The following is a 25649-nucleotide window of genomic DNA, read 5'->3' as shown; positions in this document are numbered from 1 at the left end:
GTCAGTAAGGGGTCAATGTACAGTCTCACAGTAAGGGGTCAGTAAGGGGTCAATGTGCAGTCCTACTGTAAGGGGTCAATGTACAGTCCCACAGTAAGAGGTCAATGTACAGTCCCACAGTAAGGGGTCAATGTACAGTCCCACAGTAAGGGGTCAATGTGCAGTCTCACTGTAAGGGGTCAGTAAGGGGTAATTGTACAGTCTCACAGTAAGGGGTCAATGTTCAGTCTCACTGTAAGGGGTCAATGTGCAGTCTCACTGTAAGGGGTCAATGTGCAGTCTCACTGTAAGGGGTCAGTAAGGGGTCAATGTACAGTCTCACTGTAAGGGGTCAATGTGCAGTCTCACTGTAAGGGGTCAATGTACAGTCTCACTGTAAGGGGTCAATGTACAGTCCTACTGTAACGGGTCAATGTACAGTCCTACTGTAAGGGGTCAATGAACAGTCTCACTGTAAGGGGTCAATGTGCAGGTACACTGTAAGGGGTCAATGTGCAGTCCCACAGTAAGGGGTCCATGTACAGTCTCACAGTAAGGGGTCCATGTACAGTCTCACAGTAAGGGGTCCATGTACAGTCTCACAGTAAGGGGTCAATGTACAGTCTCACTGTAAGGGGTCAATGTACAGTCCCACAGTAAGGGGTCAGTAAGGGGTCAATGTGCAGTCCTACTGTAAGGGGTCAATGTACAGTCTCACTGTAAGGGGTCAATGTACAGTCCTACTGTAAGGGGTCAATGTACAGTCTCACAGTAAGGGGTCAATGTACAGTCTCACTGTAAGGGGTCAATGTACAGTCCCACAGTAAGGGGTCAGTAAGGGGTCAATGTGCAGTCCTACTGTAAGGGGTCAATGTACAGTCTCACTGTAAGGGGTCAATGTACAGTCCTACTGTAAGGGGTCAATGTACAGTCTCACTGTAAGGGGTCAGTAAGGGGTCAATGTACAGTCTCACTGTAAGGGGTCAATGTGCAGTCTCACTGTAAGGGGTCAGTAAGGGGTCAATGTACAGTCTCACTGTAAGGGGTCAATGTACAGTCTCACTGTAAGGGGTCAATGTGCAGTCCCACTATAAGGGGTCAGTAAGGGGTCAATGTACAGTCCTACTGTAAGGGGTCAATGTACAGTCCCACAGTAAGGGGTCAGTAAGGGGTCAATGTACAGTCCTACTGTAAGGGGTCAATGTGCAGTCAGTAAGGGGTCAATGTACAGTCTCACTGTAAGGGGTCAATGTACAGTCCCACAGTAAGGGGTCAATGTACAGTCCCACAGTAAGGGGTCAATGTACAGTCCCACAGTAAGGGGTCAATGTACAGTCCTACTGTAAGGGGTCAATGTGCAGTCCCACAGTAAGGGGTCAGTAAGGGGTTAATGTACAGTCCTACTGTAAGGGGTCTATGTACAGTCCTACTGTAAGGGGTCAATGTGCAGTCTCACTGTAAGGGGTCAGTAAGGGGTCAATGTACAGTCCCACTGTAAGGGGTCAATGTGCAGTCTCACTGTAAGGGGTCAGTAAGGGGTCAATGTACAGTCTCACAGTAAGGGGTCAGTAAGGGGTCAATGTGCAGTCTCACAGTAAGGGTTCAATGTACAGTCTCACAGTAAGGGGTCAGTAAGGGGTCAATGTGCAGTCTCACAGTAAGGGGTCAATGTACAGTCCCACAGTAAGGGGTCAATGTACAGTCTCACTGTAAGGGGTCAGTAAGGGGTCAATGTACAGTCCCACAGTAAGGGGTCAATGTACAGTCCCACAGTAAGGGGTCAGTGTACAGTCCTACTGTAAGGGGTCAATGTGCAGTCCTACTGTAAGGGGTCAATGTACAGTCCTACTGTAAGGGGTCAATGTGCAGTCCTACTGTAAGGGGTCAATGTGCAGTCCTACTGTAAGGGGTCAATGTACAGGTACACAGTAAGGGGTCAATGTGCAGTCTCACTGTAAGGGGTCAATGTGCAGTTCTACTGTAAGGGGTCAATGTACAGGTACACAGTAAGGGGTCAATGTGCAGTCTCACTGTAAGGGGTCAATGTACAGTCCCACTGTAAGGGGTCAATGTACAGTCTCACAGTAAGGGGTCAATGTACAGTCCCACAGTAAGGGGTCAATGTGCAGTCTCACTGTAAGGGGTCAATGTGCAGTCCCACTGTAAGGGGTCAGTAAGGGGTCAATGTACAGTCCTACTGTAAGGGGTCAAAGTACAGTCCCACAGTAAGGGGTCAGTAAGGGGTCAATGTACAGTCTCACTGTAAGGGGTCAGTAAGGGGTCAATGTACAGTCTCACTGTAAGGGGTCAATGTGCAGTCTCACTGTAAGGGGTCAGTAAGGGGTCAATGTACAGTCTCACTGTAAGGGGTCAATGTACAGTCTCACTGTAAGGGGTCAATGTGCAGTCCCACTATAAGGGGTCAGTAAGGGGTCAATGTACAGTCCTACTGTAAGGGGTCAATGTACAGTCCCACAGTAAGGGGTCAGTAAGGGGTCAATGTACAGTCTCACTAAGGGGTCAGTAAGGGGTCAATGTGCAGTCTCACTGTAAGGGGTCAGTAAGGGGTCAATGTACAGTCTCACAGTAAGGGGTCAGTAAGGGGTCAATGTGCAGTCTCACAGTAAGGGGTCAGTAAGGGGTCAATGTACAGTCTCACAGTAAGGGGTCAATGTGCAGTCCCACAGTAAGGGGTCAATGTACAGTCCCACAGTAAGGGGTCAATGTACAGTCTCACAGTAAGGGGTCAGTGTACAGTCCTACTGTAAGGGGTCAATGTACAGTCCTAATGTAAGGGGTCAATGTGCAGTCCTACTGTAAGGGGTCAATGTACATGTACACAGTAAGGGGTCAATGTACAGTCCTACTGTAAGGGGTCAATGTACAGTCCTACTGTAAGGGGTCAATGTACAGTCCTACTGTAAGGGGTCAATGTACAGTCCCACAGTAAGGGGTCAATGTACAGTCTCACTGTAAGGGGTCAATGTGCAGTCTCACTGTAAGGGGTCAATGTACAGTCTCACTGTAAGGGGTCAGTAAGGGGTCAATGTGCAGCCTCACTGTAAGGGGTCAATGTGCAGTCCCACTGTAAGGGGTCAGTAAGGGGTCAATGTACAGTCCTACTGTAAGGGGTCAATGTACAGTCCTACTGTAAGGGGTCAATGTACAGTCCTACTGAAAGGGGTCAATGTACAGGTACACAGTAAGGGGTCAATGTGCAGTCCCACTGTAAGGGGTCAGTAAGGGGTCAATGTACAGTCTCACTGTAAGGGGTCAATGTACAGTCTCACTGTAAGGGGTCAATGTACAGTCCTACTGTAAGGGGTCAATGTACAGGTACACAGTAAGGGGTCAATGTGCAGTCCTACTGTAAGGGGTCAATGTACAGGTACACAGTAAGGGGTCAATGTACAGGTACACAGTAAGGGGTCAATGTACAGTCTCACTGTAAGGGGTCAATGTGCAGTCCTACTGTAAGGGGTCAATGTACAGGTACACAGTAAGGGGTCAATGTACAGTCCCACAGTAAGGGGTCAATGTACAGTCCCACTGTAAGGGGTCAATGTACAGTCCCACTGTAAGGGGTCAATGTACAGTCTCACTGTAAGGGGTCAATGTACAGGTACACAGTAAGGGGTCAATGTACAGTCTCACTGTAAGGGGTCAATGTACAGTCCTACTGTAAGGGGTCAATGTACAGTCTCACTGTAAGGGGTCAATGTACAGTCCTACTGTAAGGGGTTAGTAAGGGGTCAATGTGCAGTCCTACAGTCAGGGGTCAATGTACAGTCTCACTGTAAGGGGTCAGTAAGGGGTCAATGTGCAGTCCCACAGTAAGGGGTCAATGTACAGTCTCACTTTAAGGGGTCAGTAAGGGGTCAATGTGCAGTCCTACTGTAAGGGGTCAATTTACAGTCCCACAGTAAGGGGTCAATGTACAGTCCCACAGTAAGGGGTCAATGTGCAGTCTCACTGTAAGGGGTCAATGTGCAGTCTCACTGTAAGGGGTCAGTAAGGGGTAAATGTACAGTCTCACAGTAAGGGGTCAATGTTCAGTCTCACTGTAAGGGGTCAATGTACAGTCCTACTGTAAGTGGTCAGTAAGGGGTCAATGTGCAGTCCTACAGTAAGGGGTCAATGTACAGTCTCACTGTAAGGGGTCAATGTACAGTCCTACTGTAAGGGGTCAGTAAGGGGTCAATGTGCAGTCCTACAGTAAGGGGTCAATGTACAGTCTCACTGTAAGGGGTCAGTAAGGGGTCAATGTGCAGTCCCACAGTAAGGGGTCAATGTACAGTCTCACTTTAAGGGGTCAGTAAGGGGTCAATGTGCAGTCCTACTGTAAGGGGTCAATGTACAGTCCTACTGTAAGGGGTCAGTAAGGGGTCAATGTGCAGTCCTACAGTAAGGGGTCAATGTACAGTCTCACTGTAAGGGGTCAGTAAGGGGTCAATGTGCAGTCCCACAGTAAGGGGTCAATGTACAGTCTCACTTTAAGGGGTCAGTAAGGGGTCAATGTACAGTCCCACAGTAAGGGGTCAATGTGCAGTCTCACTGTAAGGGGTCAATGTGCAGTCTCACTGTAAGGGGTCAGTAAGGGGTAAATGTACAGTCTCACAGTAAGGGGTCAATGTTCAGTCTCACTGTAAGGGGTCAATGTACAGTCCCACAGTAAGGGGTCAATGTGCAGTCTCACTGTAAGGGGTCAATGTGCAGTCTCACTGTAAGGGGTCAGTAAGGGGTCAATGTACAGTCTCACTGTAAGGGGTCAATGTGAAGTCTCACTGTAAGGGGTCAATGTACAGTCTCACTGTAAGGGGTCAATGTACAGTCCTACTGTAAGGGGTCAGTAATGGGTCAATGTACAGTCCCACAGTAAGGGGTCAATGTACAGGTACACAGTAAGGGGTCAATGTACAGTCCTACTGTAAGGGGTCAATGAACAGTCTCACTGTAAGGGGTCAATGTACAGTCCTACTGTAAGGGGTCAATGAACAGTCTCACTGTAAGGGGTCAATGTGCAGGTACACTGTAAGGGGTCAATGTGCAGTCCCACAGTAAGGGGTCAATTGTACAGTCTCACAGTAAGGGGTCCATGTACAGTCTCACAGTAAGGGGTCCATGTACAGTCTCACAGTAAGGGGTCCATGTACAGTCTCACAGTAAGGGGTCCATGTACAGTCTCACAGTAAGGGGTCCATGTACAGTCCCACAGTAAGGGGTCAATGTACAGTCCCACAGTAAGGGGTCAATGTACAGTCCCACAGTAAGGGGTCAATGTATAGTCCCACAGTAAGGGGTCAATGTGCAGTCTCACTGTAAGGGGTCAGTAAGGGGTAAATGTACTGTCTCACAGTAAGGGGTCAATGTGCAGTCTCACTGTAAGGGGTCAATGTGCAGTCTCACTGTAAGGGGTCAGTAAGGGGTAAATGTACAGTCTCACAGTAAGGGGTCAATGTTCAGTCTCACTGTAAGGGGTCAATGTACAGTCCTACTGTAAGGGGTCAGTAAGGGGTCAATGTGCAGTCCTACAGTAAGGGGTCAATGTACAGTCTCACTGTAAGGGGTCAGTAAGGGGTCAATGTGCAGTCCCACAGTAAGGGGTCAATGTACAGTCTCACTTTAAGGGGTCAGTAAGGGGTCAATGTGCAGTCCTACTGTAAGGGGTCAATTTACAGTCCCACAGTAAGGGGTCAATGTACAGTCCCACAGTAAGGGGTCAATGTGCAGTCTCACTGTAAGGGGTCAATGTGCAGTCTCACTGTAAGGGGTCAGTAAGGGGTAAATGTACAGTCTCACAGTAAGGGGTCAATGTTCAGTCTCACTGTAAGGGGTCAATGTACAGTCCCACAGTAAGGGGTCAATGTGCAGTCTCACTGTAAGGGGTCAATGTGCAGTCTCACTGTAAGGGGTCAGTAAGGGGTCAATGTACAGTCTCACTGTAAGGGGTCAATGTGAAGTCTCACTGTAAGGGGTCAATGTACAGTCTCACTGTAAGGGGTCAATGTACAGTCCTACTGTAAGGGGTCAGTAATGGGTCAATGTACAGTCCCACAGTAAGGGGTCAATGTACAGGTACACAGTAAGGGGTCAATGTACAGTCCTACTGTAAGGGGTCAATGAACAGTCTCACTGTAAGGGGTCAATGTACAGTCCTACTGTAAGGGGTCAATGAACAGTCTCACTGTAAGGGGTCAATGTGCAGGTACACTGTAAGGGGTCAATGTGCAGTCCCACAGTAAGGGGTCAATGTACAGTCTCACAGTAAGGGGTCCATGTACAGTCTCACAGTAAGGGGTCCATGTACAGTCTCACAGTAAGGGGTCCATGTACAGTCTCACAGTAAGGGGTCCATGTACAGTCTCACAGTAAGGGGTCCATGTACAGTCCCACAGTAAGGGGTCAATGTACAGTCCCACAGTAAGGGGTCAATGTACAGTCCCACAGTAAGGGGTCAATGTACAGTCCCACAGTAAGGGGTCAATGTACAGTCTCACTGTAAGGGGTCAGTAAGGGGTCAATGTGCAGTCCTACTGTAAGGGGTCAATGTACAGTCCCACAGTAAGGGGTCAATGTACAGTCCCACAGTAAGGGGTCAATGTGCAGTCTCACTGTAAGGGGTCAGTAAGGGGTAAATGTACAGTCTCACAGTAAGGGGTCAATGTTCAGTCTCACTGTAAGGGGTCAATGTACAGTCCCACAGTAAGGGGTCAATGTGCAGTCTCACTGTAAGGGGTCAATGTGCAGTCTCACTGTAAGGGGTCAGTAAGGGGTCAATGTACAGTCTTACTGTAAGGGGTCAATGTGCAGTCTCACTGTAAGGGGTCAATGTACAGTCCTACTGTAAGGGGTCAGTAATGGGTCAATGTACAGTCCCACAGTAAGGGGTCAATGTACAGGTACACAGTAAGGGGTCAATGTACAGTCCTACTGTAAGGGGTCAATGAACAGTCTCACTGTAAGGGGTCAATGTACAGTCCTACTGTAAGGGGTCAATGAACAGTCTCACTGTAAGGGGTCAATGTGCAGGTACACTGTAAGGGGTCAATGTGCAGTCCCACAGTAAGGGGTCCATGTACAGTCTCACAGTAAGGGGTCCATGTACAGTCTCACAGTAAGGGGTCCATGTACAGTCTCACAGTAAGGGGTCCATGTACAGTCTCACAGTAAGGGGTCAATGTACAGTCTCACTGTAAGGGGTCAATGTACAGTCCCACAGTAAGGGGTCAGTAAGGGGTCAATGTGCAGTCCCACTGTAAGGGGTCAATGTACAGTCCTACTGTAAGGGGTCAATGTGCAGTCTCACTGTAAGGGGTCAATGTGCAGTCCACTGTAAGGGGTCAATGTGCAGTCCCACAGTAAGGGGTCAATGTACAGTCCCACAGTAAGGGGTCAATGTGCAGTCCCACTGTAAGGGGTCAATGTGCAGTCTCACTGTAAGGGGTCAATGTGCAGTCCCACAGTAAGGGGTCAATGTACAGTCCCACAGTAAGGGGTCAATGTGCAGTCCTTGCACAATTCAGTTTATTTTATTGTACTTTGTTGAACAAGGTAAATCATTGAGAACGCATTCTCTTTTACAACAACAACCCACACATGTGTACTAAACTCAACCACAACCCAGTGAACTCCTCTTCCTGTCACCTGTCTCAGAGAGAAGAAGCCTCTTGGCTGGGACACAGACATCTCCTGGCTGACAGGGGAGGAGTTACACGTGGAAGTGCTGGAGAACGTTCCTCTGACCACACACAACTTTGTGAGTATGGCTTGAAACTATGGAATTGGTACTAGAATTTTCATATGACTGGGCAGGGGTGCAGCCTGGGAGGGCATGGGCCCACCTACTTGGGAGTCGGGCCCACCTACTTGGGAGTCAGGCCCAGCCAATCAGAATGAGTTTTTTCCCCCACAAAAGGGCTTTATTACAAAATATCCCTCGGGCTTATGGTAGAGAAAGCAACGTTACATTTTCTGGCAACAGTTCTGGTGGACAATCCTGCAGTTAGAATGTCAATTGCACACTCCAAAACTTGAGACATCTGTGTCATTGTGCTGTGTGACAAAACTGCAACAACAAAAAAACAAGTGGCCTTTTACACAGATGAGTGGTCTTTCCATCTCCATGGACAGAAGATACTAGTTACTGACGTTCCTGATCTGTCTCTGTTTCTGTCTCTCTCTGTTTCTGTCTCTCTCTGTTTCTGTCTGTTCCCCCAGGTGAGGAAGACGTTTTTTACGTTGGCCTTCTGCGATTTTTGCCGGAAGCTTCTGTTCCAGGGGTTCCGATGTCAGACGTGTGGCTATAAGTTCCACCAGCGATGCAGCACGGAGGTGCCGCTCATGTGTGTCAACTACGACCAGCTAGAGTGAGTTATCCATCGATTTGATCAGTTCAACTACGACCAGCTAGAGTGAGTTATCCATCCATCAAATGAATCAGTTCAACTACGACCAGCTAGAGTGAGTTATCCATCGATTTGATCAAATGAATCAGTTCAACTCGTTGAGGAAAGGGGATGGGACTTGATGTGTGATGTTATTCTGTTGGTTTCCACGCAAGTGTTGTTCCTTGTTTGAGACTGAAGTTAGCTTGACCTGTCCCCCGGGACGGACATTAGCTTGACCTGTCCCCCGGGACGGACATTAGCTTGACCTGTCCCCCGGGACGGACATTAGCTTGACCTGTCCCCCGGGACGGACATTAGCTTGACCTGTCCCCGGGACGGACATCAGCTTGACCTGTCCCCCGGGACGGACATTGGCCTGATCTGCCTCTTCAGCTTATTGCTAGTGTCCCAGTTCTATCCTGTATGTTGGGTCTCTAGTGTCCCAGTTCTATCCTGTATGTTGGGTCTCTAGTGTCCCAGTTCTATCCTGTATGTTGGGTCTCTAGTGTCCCAGTTCTATCCTGTATGTTGGTTCTCTAGTGTCCCAGTTCTATCCTGTATGTTGGGTCTCTAGTGTCCCAGTTCTATCCTGTATGTTGGTTCTCTAGTGTCCCAGTTCTATCCTGTATGTTGGGTCTCTAGTGTCCCAGTTCTATCCTGTATGTTGGGTCTCTAGTGTCCCAGTTCTATCCTGTATGTTGGGTCTCTAGTGTCCCAGTTCTATCCTGTATGTTGGTTCTCTAGTGTCCCAGTTCTATCCTGTATGTTGGGTCTCTAGTGTCCCAGTTCTATCCTGTATGTTGGTTCTCTAGTGTCCCAGTTCTATCCTGTATGTTGGGTCTCTAGTGTCCCAGTTCTATCCTGTATGTTGGGTCTCTGCTAGTGTCCCAGTTCTATCCTGTATGTTGGGTCTCTAGTGTCCCAGTTCTATCCTGTATGTTGGGTCTCTGCTAGTGTCCCAGTTCTATCCTGTATGTTGGGTCTCTAGTGTCCCAGTTCTATCCTGTATGTTGGGTCTCTGCTAGTGTCCCAGTTCTATCCTGTATGTTGGGTCTCTAGTGTCCCAGTTCTATCCTGTATGTTGGGTCTCTAGTGTCCCAGTTCTATCCTGTATGTTGGGTCTCTAGTGTCCCAGTTCTATCCTGTATGTTGGTTCTCTAGTGTCCCAGTTCTATCCTGTATGTTGGGTCTCTAGTGTCCCAGTTCTGTCCTGTATGTTGGGTCTCTAGTGTCACAGTTCTGTCCTGTATGTTGGGTCTCTAGTGTCCCAGTTCTATCCTGTATGTTGGGTCTCTAGTGTCCCAGTTCTATCCTGTATGTTGGGTCTCTAGTGTCCCAGTTCTATCCTGTATGTTGGGTCTCTGCTAGTGTCCCAGTTCTATCCTGTATGTTGGGTCTCTAGTGTCCCAGTTCTATCCTGTATGTTGGGTCTCTGCTAGTGTCCCAGTTCTATCCTGTATGTTGGGTCTCTAGTGTCCCAGTTCTATCCTGTATGTTGGGTCTCTGCTAGTGTCCCAGTTCTATCCTGTATGTTGGGTCTCTGCTAGTGTCCCAGTTCTGTCCTGTATGTTGGGTCTCTGCTAGTGTCCCAGTTCTATCCTGTATGTTGGGTCTCTGCTAGTGTCCCAGTTCTATCCTGTATGTTGGGTCTCTAGTGTCCCAGTTCTATCCTGTATGTTGGGTCTCTAGTGTCCCAGTTCTATCCTGTATGTTGGGTCTCTGCTAGTGTCCCAGTTCTATCCTGTATGTTGGGTCTCTGCTAGTGTCCCAGTTCTATCCTGTATGTTGGGTCTCTGCTAGTGTCCCAGTTCTATCCTGTATGTTGGGTCTCTAGTGTCCCAGTTCTATCCTGTATGTTGGGTCTCTAGTGTCCCAGTTCTATCCTGTATGTTGGGTCTCTGCTGCAGTTTGCTGCTGGTGTCGAAGTTCTTTGAGCACCACCCCATCACCCAGGAGGAGGTGTCGTCAGAGGGCACCACCCCCGTGTCCGAGGCCTACCCGTCACTGCCCCCGTCCGACTCCACCGGGTGAGTCTCACAGCTGTCCTGATCACATTCTCACCTCGGCACAGTTGAAGGAAAGGAGACGAGGAGAGGAAGCCATTTTTTTTAAGACTAATGAAACACAGACTTGATAATCTTATATGTCCTTGCTAGATTCAATGTAGACTGGAATCTCTGCTAATGCTGACCCACATGTCCCCAGTGAGATGTGCCACATGTCCCCAGTGAGATGACCCACATGTCCCCAGTGAGATGTGCCACATGTCCCCAGTGAGATGTGCCACGTGTCCCCAGTGAGATGACCCACATGTCCCCAGTGAGATGTGCCACGTGTCCCCAGTGAGATGTGACAGGTGTCCCCAGTGAGATGTGACAGGTGTCCCCAGTGAGATGTGACAGGTGTCCCCAGTGAGATGACACGCCCTGTCCTCCCCTTTTAACTGCTCTCTGAACCCAGGTTCCTGTCCCCATCTAAGTCCATCTCCATCCCCCTAGAGTTTCAACCCCCATCCTCCCTGACCACTGACCTCTCTCTCTCGCTCTGACCCCCAGGTCCCTGCACCACACCAGCGTGTCCCCGTCCAAGTCCATCTCCATCCACCCTGACCTCTGACCTCTCTCTGACCCCCAGGTCCCTGTGCCACGCCAGTGTGTCCCCGTCCAAGTCCATCCCGATCCCCCAGAATTTCAGGCCCGGAGAAGAGGACCACAGGAACCAGTTTGGACAGAGAGACCGCTCGTCCTCCGCTCCCAACGTCCACATCAACACCATCGAACCCGTCAACATAGACGTGAGTCCAATATCCCCTTTTTGTCTGTGTGTCCGATGGCTCAGACACTCCCCCTGCTGGAGACAAGTAGTACTGCTACTGTAGAATGTGGCAGCACTACTAGTGAAGGGTCTGTGTGTCCGATGGCTCAGACACACCCCCTGCTGGAGACAAGTAGTACTGCTACTGAAGAATGTGGCAGCACTACTAGTGAAGGGTCTGTGTGTCCGATGGCTCAGACACTCCCCCTGCTGGAGACAAGTAGTACTGCTACTGAAGAATGTGGCAGCACTACTAGTAGAATCTGTGTGTGATGGCAGCACTCCCTGCTGAACAAGGGTCTGTACTGCTCTGTGAATGTGTATGTGGCAGCACTACTAGTGAAGGGTCTGTGTGTCCGATGGCTGACTCCCCCTGCTGGAGACAAGTAGTACTGCTACTGTAGAATGTGTATGTGGCAGCACTACTAGTGAAGGGTCTGTGTGTCCGATGGCTCAGACACTCCCCCTGCTGGAGACAAGTAGTACTGCTACTGTAGAATGTGGCAGCACTACTAGTGAAGGGTCTGTGTGTCCGATGGCTCAGACACTCCCCCTGCTGGAGACAAGTAGTACTGCTACTGTAGAATGTGTATGTGGCAGCACTACTAGTGAAGGGTCTGTGTGTCCGATGGCTCAGACACTCCCCCTGCTGGAGACAAGTAGTACTGCTACTGTAGAATGTGTATGTGGCAGCACTACTAGTGAAGGGTCTGTGTGTCCGATGGCTCAGACACTCCCCCTGCTGGAGACAAGTAGTACTGCTACTGTAGAATGTGTATGTGGCAGCACTACTAGTGAAGGGGGTGCTCATCTGGGTCGAGTCGTGTTCTGTAATTCTTGGCCAAATACAGCATAGTAATCATACCTTTTTATTTTAACTGGGCAAGTCGGTTAAGAACAAATTCTTATTTACGTTGACGGTCTACCGCCGGGCCAAACCCGGACGACGCTGGTCCTATGGGACTCCCTATCACGGACTGTTGTGATACAGCCCGGAATCGAACCAGGGTGTCTGTAGTGACGCCTCTAGAGCCCCTTATTAGAGGAAATGACAGCGTTTCTTTTTTTAGCAACGTGAAATCTTAAATCTTTTCATATTCACCCCAGGAAGAACCGTGCCCTTTTATGGTCATGTCACCATAGCAACGTGAAATCTTAAAATCTTTTCATATTCACCCCAGGAAGAACCGTGCCCTTTTATGGTCATGTCACCATAGCAACGTGAAATCTTAAATCTTTTCATATTCACCCCAGGAAGAACCGGTCATGTCACCTTTTAAAATCTTTTCATATTCACCCCAGGTCATGTCACACATAGCAACGTGAAATCTTAAAATCTTTTCATATTCACCCCAGGAAGAACCGTGCCCTTTTATGGTCATGTCACCATAGCAACGTGAAATCTTAAAATCTTTTCATATTCACCCCAGGAAGAACCGTGCCCTTTTATGGTCATGTCACCATAGCAACGTGAAATCTTAAAATCTTTTCATATTCACCCCAGGAAGAACCGTGCCCTTTTATGGTCATGTCACCTTAGCAACGTGAAATCTTAAAATCTTTTCATATTCACCCCAGGAAGAACCGTGCCCTTTTATGGTCATGTCACACTTAGCAACGTGAAATCTTAAAATCTTTTCATATTCACCCCAGGAAGAACCGTGCCCTTTTATGGTCATGTCACCTTAGCAACGTGAAATCTTAAAATCTTTTCATATTCACCCCAGGAAGAACCGTGCCCTTTTATGGTCATGTCACCTTAGCAACGTGAAATCTTAAAATCTTTTCATATTCACCCCAGGAAGAACCGTGCCCTTTTATGGTCATGTCACCATAGCAACGTGAAATCTTAAAATCTTTTCATATTCACCCCAGGAAGAACCGTGCCCTTTTATGGTCATGTCACCATAGCAACGTGAAATCTTAAAATCTTTTCATATTCACCCCAGGAAGAACCATGCCCTTTTATGGTCATGTCACCATAGCAACGTGAAATCTTAAAATCTTTTCATATTCACCCCAGGAAGAACCGTGCCCTTTTATGGTCATGTCACCTTAGCAACGTGAAATCTTAAAATCTTTTCATATTCACCCCAGGAAGAACCGTGCCCTTTTATGGTCATGTCACACTTAGCAACGTGAAATCTTAAAATCTTTTCATATTCACCCCAGGAAGAACCGTGCCCTTTTATGGTCATGTCACCTTAGCAACGTGAAATCTTAAAATCTTTTCATATTCACCCCAGGAAGAACCGTGCCCTTTTATGGTCATGTCACCTTAGCAACGTGAAATCTTAAAATCTTTTCATATTCACCCCAGGAAGAACCGTGCCCTTTTATGGTCATGTCACCATAGCAACGTGAAATCTTAAAATCTTTTCATATTCACCCCAGGAAGAACCGTGCCCTTTTATGGTCATGTCACCTTAGCAACGTGAAATCTTAAAATCTTTTCATATTCACCCCAGGAAGAACCGTGCCCTTTTATGGTCATGTCACCATAGCAACGTGAAATCTTAAAATCTTTTCATATTCACCCCAGGAAGAACCGTGCCCTTTTATGGTCATGTCACCTTAGCAACGTGAAATCTTAAAATCTTTTCATATTCACCCCAGGAAGAACCGTGCCCTTTTATGGTCATGTCACCTTAGCAACGTGAAATCTTAAAATCTTTTCATATTCACGCCAGGAAGAACCGTGCCCTTTTATGGTCATTTCACCTTTTCATAAATTTATAGAATGTTTGGGCGTTTGTGAAAATTCTATAGCAATATAGAGGGAAAGTGGCCGTGCATTTGGACAATTAGTAGACACTGCGGTAAATAAAACCATCTGTCTCGTCCAGGACCAGAGTCTACGCAGACTGGTGCCCCATAGCCAATCAATGTTTACAGACAGCAGGGCCTGTCAGTCACTATGAACTGGACTGTGTGTTTACAGGCAGTAGGACCTGCCATCATTCACTATGAACTGGACTGTGGGTTTACAGGCAGTAGGGCCTGTCATCATTCACTATGAACTGGACTGTGTGTTTACAGGCAGTAGGGCCTGTCATCATTCACTATGAACTGGACTGTGTGTTTACAGACAGTAGGGCCTGCCATCATTCACTATGAACTGGACTGTGTGTTTACAGGCAGTAGGACCTGTCATCATTCACTGTGAACTGGACTGTGGGTTTACAGGCAGTAGGGCCTGTCATCATTCACTATGAACTGGACTGTGTGTTTACAGACAGTAGGGCCTGTCAGTCACTATGAACTGGACTGTGTGTTTACAGACAGTAGGGCCTGTCATTCACTATGAACTGGACTGTGTGTTTACAGACAGTAGGGCCTGTCAGTCACTATGAACTGGACTGTGTGTTTACAGGCAGTAGGGCCTGTCATCATTCACTATGAACTGGACTGTGTGTTTACAGGCAGTAAGGCCTGTCATCAGTCACTATGAACTGGACTGTGTATTTACAGGCAGTAGGGCCTGTCAGTCACTTTGAACTGGACTGTGTGTTTATAGGCAGTAGGGCCTGTCAGTCACTATGAACTGGACTGTGTGTTTACAGGCAGTAGGGCCTGTCAGTCACTATGAACTGGACTGTGTGTTTACAGGAAGTGGCTTGCAGCACGACTAGATCAATAGAACACATTCACCAAAATACACCTGAAATGAATTTCTGTAAATATGTAAATATCAGGGAGTCCTCTTACATTTGGGAACTTTACAGTCCTGTTGATCAAACAACCATGAAAAGGCAGTATCTCTCTCCCTTCAGTTATACACATCAACAACAACAACAAGATCAACAGCTAATGCTAGCCAGAGAAAGATGAGCTAACATCTAACGAAGTAACATTTTAAATAAACCCTCTAAAACTTCTTCACCTAATTTGGCTGTCAAAATTGCACTGATAAACGATAGGGGAATTGTAGCCTCCTCGTCTTTCTGCAGTTTGCCTGCCAACAATGCAAGGCTTGTCCCCAAACCAAGCACACAAGCCAACTGGCTAACGTTGGCTAGCTAGCTAGCTAGCTACTTCCAGCCACAGCAGAGCTGTTTCCATGGCACCGAGAGCGTTCTTGACTAACTATTACTTTATTTTCCTACGTTTACTACGTTTACTGACCCCGGGTTAAACTTTGTTTCACCTTGGTAAATTCATCAGTTATTCTCTGAAATTTATGAATGCGAGAGATATGCTAACTGGATAAGCCGTTCTAGTTCTTGCTAGCTTTACCCAATGACACCTGCATCTCTAGCCGTGTGTAGCCACCGAAAAACAAGATGACGGAAGAGTCGGTCACTCACCCACGTCTCCAATGACATGGTATCCTCCTAGCAGCTAGCTCGCTAGTTAACGTTAGGCTCCATGTTTTTAGCTCGCTAGCTAACGTTAGGCTCCGTGTTTTTAGCTCGCTAGCTAACGTTAGGCTCCGTGTTTTTAGCTCGCTAGCTAACGTTAGGCTCTGTGTTTTTAGCTCGCTAGCTAACGTTAGGCTCTGTGTTTTTAGCTCGCTAGCTAACGTTAGGCTCCGTGTTTTTAGCTCGCTAGCTAACGTTAGGCTCCGTGTTTTTAGCTCGCTAGCTAACGTTAGGCTCCGTGTTTTTAGCTCGCTACATAACTAGATACGCTAGCCCATCAGCCATGTTATTGCTGACTTGTGATCATTTGGCCTTGCTAGTTTGATTTGTATTGTCATTCTCAACCTTAGTTACATTCGTCTGTTTTTTTTGTTGTTGTCCATAATATTGATCAGATGGTCATGTACAGGTTGTCCATAATATTGATCAGATGGTCATGTACAGGTTGTCCATAATATTGATCAGATGGTCATGTACAGGTTGTCCATAATATTGTGCCATTGAAACTGAGACAGTCCTTATGGTATCAGGCCCGCTGTGATTTACAACCCGATTAGCAATATGTTTTGGGACTTCCAAGAAATGTATTCGTTTATTATATTAATCATTGAACTACATCCTGTTCTGTTCTGCCATCAATGCCTTTTAGTGTTTTTGAGTCAAATATTATTATTATTATTATTACCTATTTTTAAAACCTCTTTAATAAAGTTGGTTTTGTATACATGAACTGGTAATTTTATATTTTTTTATATAATATATATAATTTTATGAAAACAGTGTTGACTGTTTTCATATCTGCAGAAGTAGTCAGTTCCACTAAGTGTTATACAAGCTACCAAGATATAACCCAATCTGTAGCGTTTATCTGGAATCTGAGATGACTAGCAGTCTTCACAGTATTGTGATTCTCTGTTATTTCCTCTCTCTCTGTCTCTCTCTATCTGTCTCTCTCTGTCTCTGTCTCTCCCTCTCTCTCTCTCTCTCTCTCTCTCTCTCTCTCTCTGTCTCTGTCTCTCTCTCTGTCTCTGTCTCTCTCTCTGTCTCTGTCTCTCTCTGTCTCTGTCTCTCTCTGTCTCTCTCTCTCTCTCTCTCTCTCTCTCTCTCTCTGTCTCTCTCTGTCTGTCTCTGTCTCTCTCTCTGTCTCTCTGTCTCTCTCTCTCTCTCTCTCTCTCTCTCTCTCTCTCTCTCTGTCTCTCTCTCTCTCTCTCTCTCTCTCTCTCTCTCTGTCTCTCTCTCTCTCCCTGTCTCTCTCTCTCTCTGTCTCTTTCTTTCTTTCTTTCTTTCAGGACTTGATTCGAGATCAAGGTTTACAGAGATCAGAAGGAGGTAAGGAAGCTATCATCATCACTAATTCAATCAACAAGTCCCCCCACCACCACCACCCCCCATATCCTGCATCTGTGTTCTCTTTCTCTCTTGTTTTACAAGGTCCTCGAAACCTCATTTTGTCCAGTCAGAATTCTAATTCTACTAGTCTTGTTGATGCATATTCAGAATATTTGTCCTTAGACTGTAAAACTCTGTCCCTTTTTTAAGGAGACTTCCCCTTTAAGAGAGCCATCTACCCTTTTTTATTCCCCTAACATTCTCTGATTTCTACTGCCCATCCATGCTCCCTCTGAAAGAGTGTAGACTACTTACTATAGGGCCAGTCTCAAATGGTACCCTATTCCCTATCTAGTGCACTACTTTTCGCCAGTGATAATGTGTGGAAAAACTCCCTAACTTTCTACTGGTCCACGGAGACAGATTCATGCATTCTCCTCATTGGCACTCATTGGGCTCTGGCCAGAAGTAGAGCACAGTACAGTGACTAGGTGTCCATTTTGGATCGGGCCTACAGTAGGTACCATAGAGAAGTGGGCCCAGTAGCTGGTCTTCAGGGCCAGTGATCCTGCTGTGTCTGTCTCTCTTTCCCCCCCCCTCCTGCAGCCCCCCCTTTGCAGACCCACCCACCCGCCCGCTGCTTGAGGAAGCACCGAACACGGATCTCAAGCCCCCTCCTATACTCCTACCCCAATGACATAGTCTTTGATTTTGAGTCCGAGCCTGTGTTTCGAGGTAGCTAGGCCTCTGTGTGTGTATTGTGGTGTGTGTATTGTGGTGATGTGTGTGTGTGGTATTGTGGTGTGTGTATTGTGGTGATGTGTGTGTGTGTGTCCTCACCTCCCACCAGTGTTTTGGCCCTCCACTATCTGTCTGTGTTCCGAGGTAGCTAGGCCTCTGTGTGTGGTATTGTGGTGTGTGTATCGTGGTGATGTGTGTGTGTGTGTCCTCACCTCCCACCAGTGTTTTGGCCCTCCACTGTCTGTGTTCCGAGGTAGCTAGGCCTCTGTGTGTGGTATTGTGGTGTGTGTATTGTGGTGTGTGGTATTGTGGTGATGTGTGTGTGTCCTCACCTCCCACCAGTGTTTTGGCCCTCCACTGTCTGTGTTCCGAGGTAGCTAGGCCTCTGTGTGTGGTATTGTGGTGTGTGTATTGTGGTGTGTGGTATTGTGGTGATGTGTGTGTGTCCTCACCTCCCACCAGTGTTTTGGCCCTCCACTGTCTGTCTGTGTTTCGCTCTTCACTCTCTTTCCTTATGTTTTTCTCTCACTACCATAATCCCTCACACTGTCACTACCGAACGCCCCCCCCCCCCCCCACACTCCCTCTGCTTCCAAAACTCTCATATGGGAGGGTTTTTGTGTTTTCAGGGCCTGTGTCCACAAAGCATCTCTGAGTAGGGCTGAGGCTCTAGGATCTGCTCATATATTCTGATTCATTAAGGGGAAAACCGATCCTACCGATCCTTTGGATCCAGGCTCTGATCAGGGAATAGGAAAATACACTATAGATGTATAGGACATTATATACATGTCCTCAGAACTGACATACCATGTAACTGTGTTGACTGACTGTAGTTGAGTGTTGACTGACTGTAGTTGACAGTGTAATGTGTTGACTGACTGTAGTTGACAGTGTACTGTGTTGACTGACTGTAGTTGACAGTGTTGACTGACTGTAGTTGACAGTGTAATGTGTTGACTGACTGTAGTTGACAGTGTACTGTGTTGACTGACTGTAGTTGACAGTGTTGACTGACTGTAGTTGACAGTGTAATGTGTTGACTGACTGTAGTTGACAGTGTAATGTATTGACTGACTGTAGTTGACAGTGTTGACTGACTGTAGTTGACAGTGTAATGTATTGACTGACTGTAGTTGACAGTGTTGACTGACTGTAGTTGACAGTGTTGACTGACTTTAGTTGACAGTGTTGACTGACTGTAGTTGACAGTGTAATGTATTGACTGACTGTAGTTGACTGTGTTGACTGACTGTAGGTGACAGTGTAATGTGTTGACTGACTGTAGTTGACAGTGTAATGTGTTGACTGACTGTAGTTGACAGTGTAATGTGTTGACTGACTGTAGTTGACAGTGTTGACTGACTGTAGTTGACAGTGTACTGTAGTTGACTGACTGTAGTTGACAGTGTTGACTGACTGTAGTTGACAGTGTTGACTGACTGTAGTTGACAGTGTTGACTGACTGTAGTTGACAGTGTTGACTGACTGTAGTTGACAGTGTTGACTGACTGTAGTTGACAGTGTTGACTGACTGTAGTTGACAGTGTTGACTGACTGACTGACTGACTGTAGTTGACAGTGTTGACTGACTGTAGTTGACAGTGTTGACTGACTGTAGTTGACAGTGTTGACTGTAGTTGACTGACTGACTGTAGTTGACAGTGTTGACTGACTGTAGTTGACAGTGTTGACTGACTGTAGTTGACAGTGTTGACTGACTGTAGTTGACAGTGTTGACTGACTGTAGTTGACAGTGTAATGTGTTGACTGACTGTAGTTGACAGTGTTGACTGACTGTAGTTGACAGTGTAATGTATTGACTGACTGTAGTTGACTGTGTTGACAGTGTAATGTGTTGACTGACTGTAGTTGACAGTGTAATGTATTGACTGACTGTAGGTGACTGTATTGACTGACTGTAGGTGACAGTGTAATGTGTTGACTGACTGTAGTTGACAGTGTAATGTGTTGACTGACTGTAGTTGACAGTGTTGACTGACTGTAGTTGACAGTGTTGACTGACTGTAGTTGACAGTGTTGACTGACTGTAGTTGACTGACTGTAGTTGACTGACTGACTGTAGTGTTGACTGACTGTAGTTGACAGTGTTGACTGACTGTAGTTGACAGTGTTGACTGACTGTAGTTGACAGTGTTGACTGACTGTAGTTGACTGACTGTAGTTGACTGACTGTAGTTGACAGTGTTGACTGACTGTAGTTGACAGTGTTGACTGACTGTAGTTGACAGTGTTGACTGACTGTAGTTGACTGACTGTAGTTGACAGTGTTGACTGACTGTAGTTGACAGTGTTGACTGACTGTAGTTGACTGACTGTAGTTGACAGTGTTGACTGACTGTAGTTGACAGTGTTGACTGACTGTAGTTGACAGTGTTGACTGACTGTAGTTGACTGACTGTAGTTGACTGACTGTGTTGACTTGACTGACTGTAGTTGACAGTGTTGACAGACTGTAGTTGACAGTGTTGACTGACTGTAGTTGACAGTGTTGACTGACTGTAGTTGACAGTGTTGACTGACTGTAGTTGACAGTGTTGACTGACTGTAGTTGACAGTGTTGACTGACTGTAGTTGACTGACTGTAGTTGACAGTGTTGACTGACTGTAGTTGACAGTGTAATATTTTCACTACCTTCCAGTGTGAGTAGGTTGTTGTCTTTTTAATGTATTGTTGGAAGCCACATTGAGATGTATTGGTTATAAAGTAGAGGATGCCCTTAAAGTACTACATTACCCAGAGTTCCCTACTGCACATTTACATTTACATTTAAGTCATTTAGCAGACGCTCTTATCCAGAGCGACTTACAAATTGGTGCGTTCACCTTATGACATCCAGTGGAACAGCCACTTCTCAGACAGGTACACAGTTATGGGTGAACCAGGCACCTCCCCCCCATCTCAGCAACACCCTCTCCTTCACACACCGGTGGCACTGATGGTTTCCTCTGAACTGACGGCTTCTACGGTTGTGGCTAGATGGAGGAGTTGACGGGTTAGGGAGAAGTTGACGGGTTAGGGAGAAGTTGACGGGTTAGGGAGGAAGTTGACGGGTTAGGGAGGAAGTTGACGGGTTAGGGAGAAGTTGACGGGTTAGGGAGAAGTTGACGGGTTAGGGAGAAGTTGACGGGTTAGGGAGAAGTTGACGTGGTGGGTTAGGAAGAAGTTGACGGGTTAGGGAGAAGTTGACAGGTTAGGGAGAAGTTGACGTGGTGGGTTAGGAAGAAGTTGACGGGTTAGGGAGAAGTTGACAGGTTAGGGAGAAGTTGACAGGTTAGGGAGAAGTTGACGTGGTGGGTTAGGGAGAAGTTGACGTGGTGGGTTAGGGAGAAGTTGACGGGTTAGGGAGAAGTTGACGGGTTAGGGAGAAGTTGACGGGTTAGGGAGAAGTTGACGGGTTAGGGAGAAGTTGACGGGTTAGGGAGAAGTTGACGGGTTAGGGAGAAGTTGACGGGTTAGGGAGAAGTTGACGGGTTAGGGAGAAGTTGACAGAAGTTGACGGGTTAGGGAGAAGTTGACGGGTTAGGGAGGAGTTGGCGTGGTGGGTTAGGGAGGAGTTGGCGTGGTGGGTTAGGGAGGAGTTGGCGTGGTGGGTTAGGAAGAAGTTGACGGGTTAGGGAGAAGTTGAGTGGTGGGTTAGGGAGAAGTTGACGTGGTGGGTTAGGGAGAAGTTGACGTGGTGGGTTAGGGAGAAGTTGACGGTTAGGGAGAAGTGGGGTTAGGGAGAAGTTGACGTGGTGGGTTAGGGAGAAGTTGACGTGGTGGGTTAGGGAGAAGTTGACGTGGTGGGTTAGGGAGAAGTTGACGTGGTGGGTTAGGGAGAAGTTGACGGGTTAGGGAGAAGTTGACGGGTTAGGGAGAAGTTGACGGGTTAGGGAGAAGTTGACGGGTTAGGGAGAAGTTGACGGGTTAGGGGGAGAAGTTGACAGGTTAGGAGAAGTTGACGTTAGGTTAGGAGAAGTTGACGGGTTAGGGAGAAGTTGACAGGTTAGGGAGAAGTTGACGGGTTAGGGAGAAGTTGACGGGTTAGGGAGAAGTTGACGGGTTAGGGAGAAGTTGACGGGTTAGGGAGAAGTTGACGGGTTAGGGAGAAGTTGACAGAAGTTGACGGGTTAGGGAGAAGTTGACAGAAGTTGACGGGTTAGGGAGAAGTTGACGGGTTAGGGAGAAGTTGACGGGTTAGGGAGAAGTTGACGGGTTAGGGAGAAGTTGACGGGTTAGGGAGAAGTTGACGTGGTGGGTTAGGAAGAAGTTGACGGGTTAGGGAGAAGTTGACAGGTTAGGGAGAAGTTGACGTGGTGGGTTAGGAAGAAGTTGACGGGTTAGGGAGAAGTTGACAGGTTAGGGAGAAGTTGACAGGTTAGGGAGAAGTTGACGTGGTGGGTTAGGGAGAAGTTGAGGGAGAAGTTGGCGTGGTGGGTTAGGGAGAAGTTGACGGGTTAGGGAGAAGTTGACGGGTTAGAAGTTGACGGGTTAGGGAGAAGTTGACGGGTTAGGGAGAAGTTGACGGGTTAGGGAGAAGTTGACGGGTTAGGGAGAAGTTGAGGGAGGAGTTGACGGGGGAGAAGTTGACGGGTTAGGGAGAAGTTGACGGGTTAGGGAGAAGTTGACAGAAGTTGACGGGTTAGGGAGAAGTTGACGGGTTAGGGAGGAGTTGGCGTGGTGGGTTAGGGAGGAGTTGGCGTGGTGGGTTAGGGAGGAGTTGGCGTGGTGGGTTAGGAAAGTTGAAGGGAGAAGTTGACAGGTTAGGGTTAGAGAGTTGACGTGGTGGGTTAGGGAGAAGTTGACGTGGTGGGTTAGGGAGAAGTTGACGTGGTGGGTTAGGGAGAAGTTGACGTGGTGGGTTAGGGAGAAGTTGACGTGGTGGGTTAGGGAGAAGTTGACGTGGTGGGTTAGGGAGAAGTTGACGTGGTGGGTTAGGGAGAAGTTGACGTGGTGGGTTAGGGAGAAGTTGACGGGTTAGGGAGAAGTTGACGGGTTAGGGAGAAGTTGACGGGTTAGGGAGAAGTTGACAGGTTAGGGAGAAGTTGACGTGGTGGGTTAGGGAGAAGTTGACAGGTTAGGAAGAAGTTGACGGGTTAGGGAGAAGTTGACAGGTTAGGGAGAAGTTGACGGGTTAGGGAGAAGTTGACGGGTTAGGGAGAAGTTGACGGGTTAGGGAGAAGTTGACGGGTTAGGGAGAAGTTGACAGAAGTTGACGGGTTAGGGAGAAGTTGACAGAAGTTGACGGGTTAGGGAGAAGTTGACGGGTTAGGGAGGAGTTGGCGTGGTGGGTTAGGGAGGAGTTGGCGTGGTGGGTTAGGGAGGAGTTGGCGTGGTGGGTTAGGGAGGAGTTGGCGTGGTGGGTTAGGGAGGAGTTGGGTTAGGTGGTGGGGTTAGGGAGGAGTTGGCGTGGTGGGTTAGGGAGGAGTTGGCGTGGTGGGTTAGGGAGGAGTTGGCGTGGTGGGTTAGGGAGGAGTTGGCGTGGTGGGTTAGGGAGGAGTTGGCGTGGTGGGTTAGGGAGGAGTTGGCGTGGTGGGTTTGGGAGGAGTTGGCGTGGTGGGTTAGGAAGAAGTTGACAGGTTAGGGAGAAGTTGACGTGGTGGGTTAGGGAGAAGTTGACGTGGTGGGTTAGGGAGGAGTTGGCGTGGTGGGTTAGGAAGAAGTTGACAGGTTAGGGAGAAGTTGACGTGGTGGGTTAGGGAGAAGTTGACGTGGTGGGTTAGGGAGAAGTTGACGTGGTGGGTTAGGGAGAAGTTGACGTGGTTAGGGAGAAGTTGGGAGAAGTTGACGGGTTAGGGAGTTAGGGAGGACGGGTTAGGGAGAAGTTGACGGGTTAGGGAGAAGTTGACGGGTTAGGGAGAAGTTGACGGTTTAGGGAGAAGTTGACGGTTTAGGTTAGGGAGAAGTTGACGTGGTGGGTTAGGGAGAAGTTGACGTGGTGGGTTAGGGAGAAGTTGACGTGGTGGGTTAGGGAGAAGTTGACGTGGTGGGTTAGGGAGAAGTTTAGAGAAGTTGACGTGGTGGGTTAGGGAGAAGTTGACGTGGTGGGTTAGGGAGAAGTTGACGTGGTGGGTTAGGGAGAAGTTGACGTGGTGGGTTAGGGAGAAGTTGACGTGGTGGGGAGAAGTTGACAGGTTAGGAAGAAGTTGACGGGTTAGGGAGAAGTTGACGGGTTAGGGAGAAGTTGACGGGTTAGGAAGAAGTTGACGGGTTAGGGAGAAGTTGACAGGTTAGGGAGAAGTTGACAGGTTAGGGAGAAGTTGACGGGTTAGGGAGAAGTTGACGGGTTAGGGAGAAGTTGACGGGTTAGGGAGGAGTTGGCGTGGTGGGTTAGGGAGGAGTTGGCGTGGTGGGTTAGGGAGGAGTTGGCGTGGTGGGTTAGGGAGGAGTTGGCGTGGTGGGTTAGGGAGGAGTTGTGGTGGGTTAGGAAGAAGTTGACGTGGTGGGTTAGGTTAGGGAGTTAAGTTGACGTGGTGGGTTAGGGAGAAGTTGACGTGGTGGGTTAGGGAGAAGTTGACGTGGTGGGTTAGGGAGAAGTTGACGTGGTGGGTTAGGGAGAAGTTGACGTGGTGGGTTAGAAGTTGAGAAGTTGGGTTAGGGAGAAGTTGTGGTGGGTTAGGGAGAAGTTGACGTGGTGGGTTAGGGAGAAGTTGACGTGGTGGGTTAGGGAGAAGTTGACGTGGTGGGTTAGGGAGAAGTTGACGGGTTAGGGAGAAGTTGACGTGGTTTAGGGAGAAGTTGAGGGAGAAGTTGACGTGGTTAGGGAGAAGTTGACGGGTTAGGGAGAAGTTGACGGGTTAGGGAGGAGTGGTGGGTTAGGGAGGAGTTGACGTGGTGGGTTAGGGAGGAGTTGGCGTGGTGGGTTAGGGAGAAGTTGACGTGGTGGGTTAGGGAGGGAGAAGTTGACGTGGTGGGTTAGGGAGAAGTTGACGTGGGTTAGGGAGAAGTTGACGGGTTAGGGAGAAGGGAGAAGTTGACGGGTTAGGGAGAGGAGTTGACGGGTTAGGGAGTTGACGTGGTGGGTTAGGGAGAAGTTGACGGGTTAGGGAGAAGTTGACGTGGTTAGGGAGAAGTTGACAGGTTAGGAAGAAGTTGACGGATTAGGGAGAATTTGACGGGTTAGGGAGAAGTTGACGGGTTAGGGAGGGTTAGGGTTAGAGGAGTTGACAGAAGTTGGGTTACGGGTTAGGGAGAAGTTGACGGGTTAGGGAGGAGTTGGCGTGGTGGGTTAGGGAGAAGTTGACGTGGTGGGTTAGAGAGAAGTTGACGTGGTGGGTTAGGGAGAAGTTGACATGGTGGGTTAGGGAGAAGTTGACGGGTTAGGGAGAAGTTGACGGGTTAGGGAGAAGTTGACGGGTTAGGGAGAAGTTGACGGGTTAGGGAGAAGTTGGCGTGGTGGGTTAGGGAGGAGTTGACGTGGGTTAGGTGGGTTAGGGAGGAGTTGACGGGTTAGGGAGGAGTTGACGTGGGTTAGGGAGGAGTTGACGTGGTGGGTTAGGGAGAAGTTGACGGGTTAGGGTTAGGGAGGGAGAGTTGACGTGGTGGGTTAGGGAGAAGTTGACGGGTTAGGGAGAAGTTGACGTGGTGGGTTAGGGAGAAGTTGACGTGGTGGGTTAGGGAGAAGTTGACGTGGTGGGTTAGGGAGAAGTTGACGTGGTTAGGGAGAAGTTGACAGGTTAGGGAGAAGTTGACGGATTAGGGAGAATTTGACGGGTTAGGGAGAAGTTGACGGGTTAGGGAGAAGTTGACAGAAGTTGACGGGTTAGGGAGAAGTTGACGGGTTAGGGAGGAGTTGGCGTGGTGGGTTAGGGAGAAGTTGACGTGGTGGGTTAGGGAGAAGTTGACGTGGTGGGTTAGGGAGAAGTTGACGTGGTGGGTTAGGGAGAAGTTGACGTGGTGGGTTAGGGAGAAGTTGACGTGGTGGGTTAGGGAGAAGTTGACGTGGTGGGTTAGGGAGAAGTTGACGTGGTGGGTTAGGGAGAAGTTGACGGGTTAGGGAGAAGTTGACGGGTTAGGGAGAAGTTGACGGGTTAG

At 48.2% G+C, this 25649-nt stretch overlaps 1 protein-coding gene across 3 annotated transcripts in view; it reads left to right on the top strand.

Moving 5' to 3' along the window:
* Positions 1–25649, top strand: part of braf (B-Raf proto-oncogene, serine/threonine kinase) — a 106827-nt gene that overhangs the window by 43783 nt on the left and 37395 nt on the right. For 2 of the 3 annotated variants that reach the window (XM_065021226.1, XM_065021224.1), the window contains exons 5-9: positions 7633–7735; positions 8197–8345; positions 10274–10393; positions 11001–11160; positions 16831–16870. In XM_065021226.1, coding sequence (XP_064877298.1) covers positions 7633–7735; positions 8197–8345; positions 10274–10393; positions 11001–11160; positions 16831–16870 — 572 coding nt within the window. Of the gene's footprint in view, positions 1–7632; positions 7736–8196; positions 8346–10273; positions 10394–11000; positions 11161–16830; positions 16871–17476; positions 17606–25649 lie in introns of all 3 variants that reach the window. The other variant, XM_065021225.1, reaches the window with a different exon arrangement.

Source organism: Oncorhynchus nerka, linkage group LG8 (assembly GCF_034236695.1).
Source record: "Oncorhynchus nerka isolate Pitt River linkage group LG8, Oner_Uvic_2.0, whole genome shotgun sequence".
In the NCBI taxonomy this organism is placed as follows: Eukaryota; Metazoa; Chordata; class Actinopteri; order Salmoniformes; family Salmonidae; genus Oncorhynchus; species Oncorhynchus nerka.
Note: the sequence above shows the minus strand (reverse complement) of the source record. Positions and strands in the feature narration are given on the sequence as shown.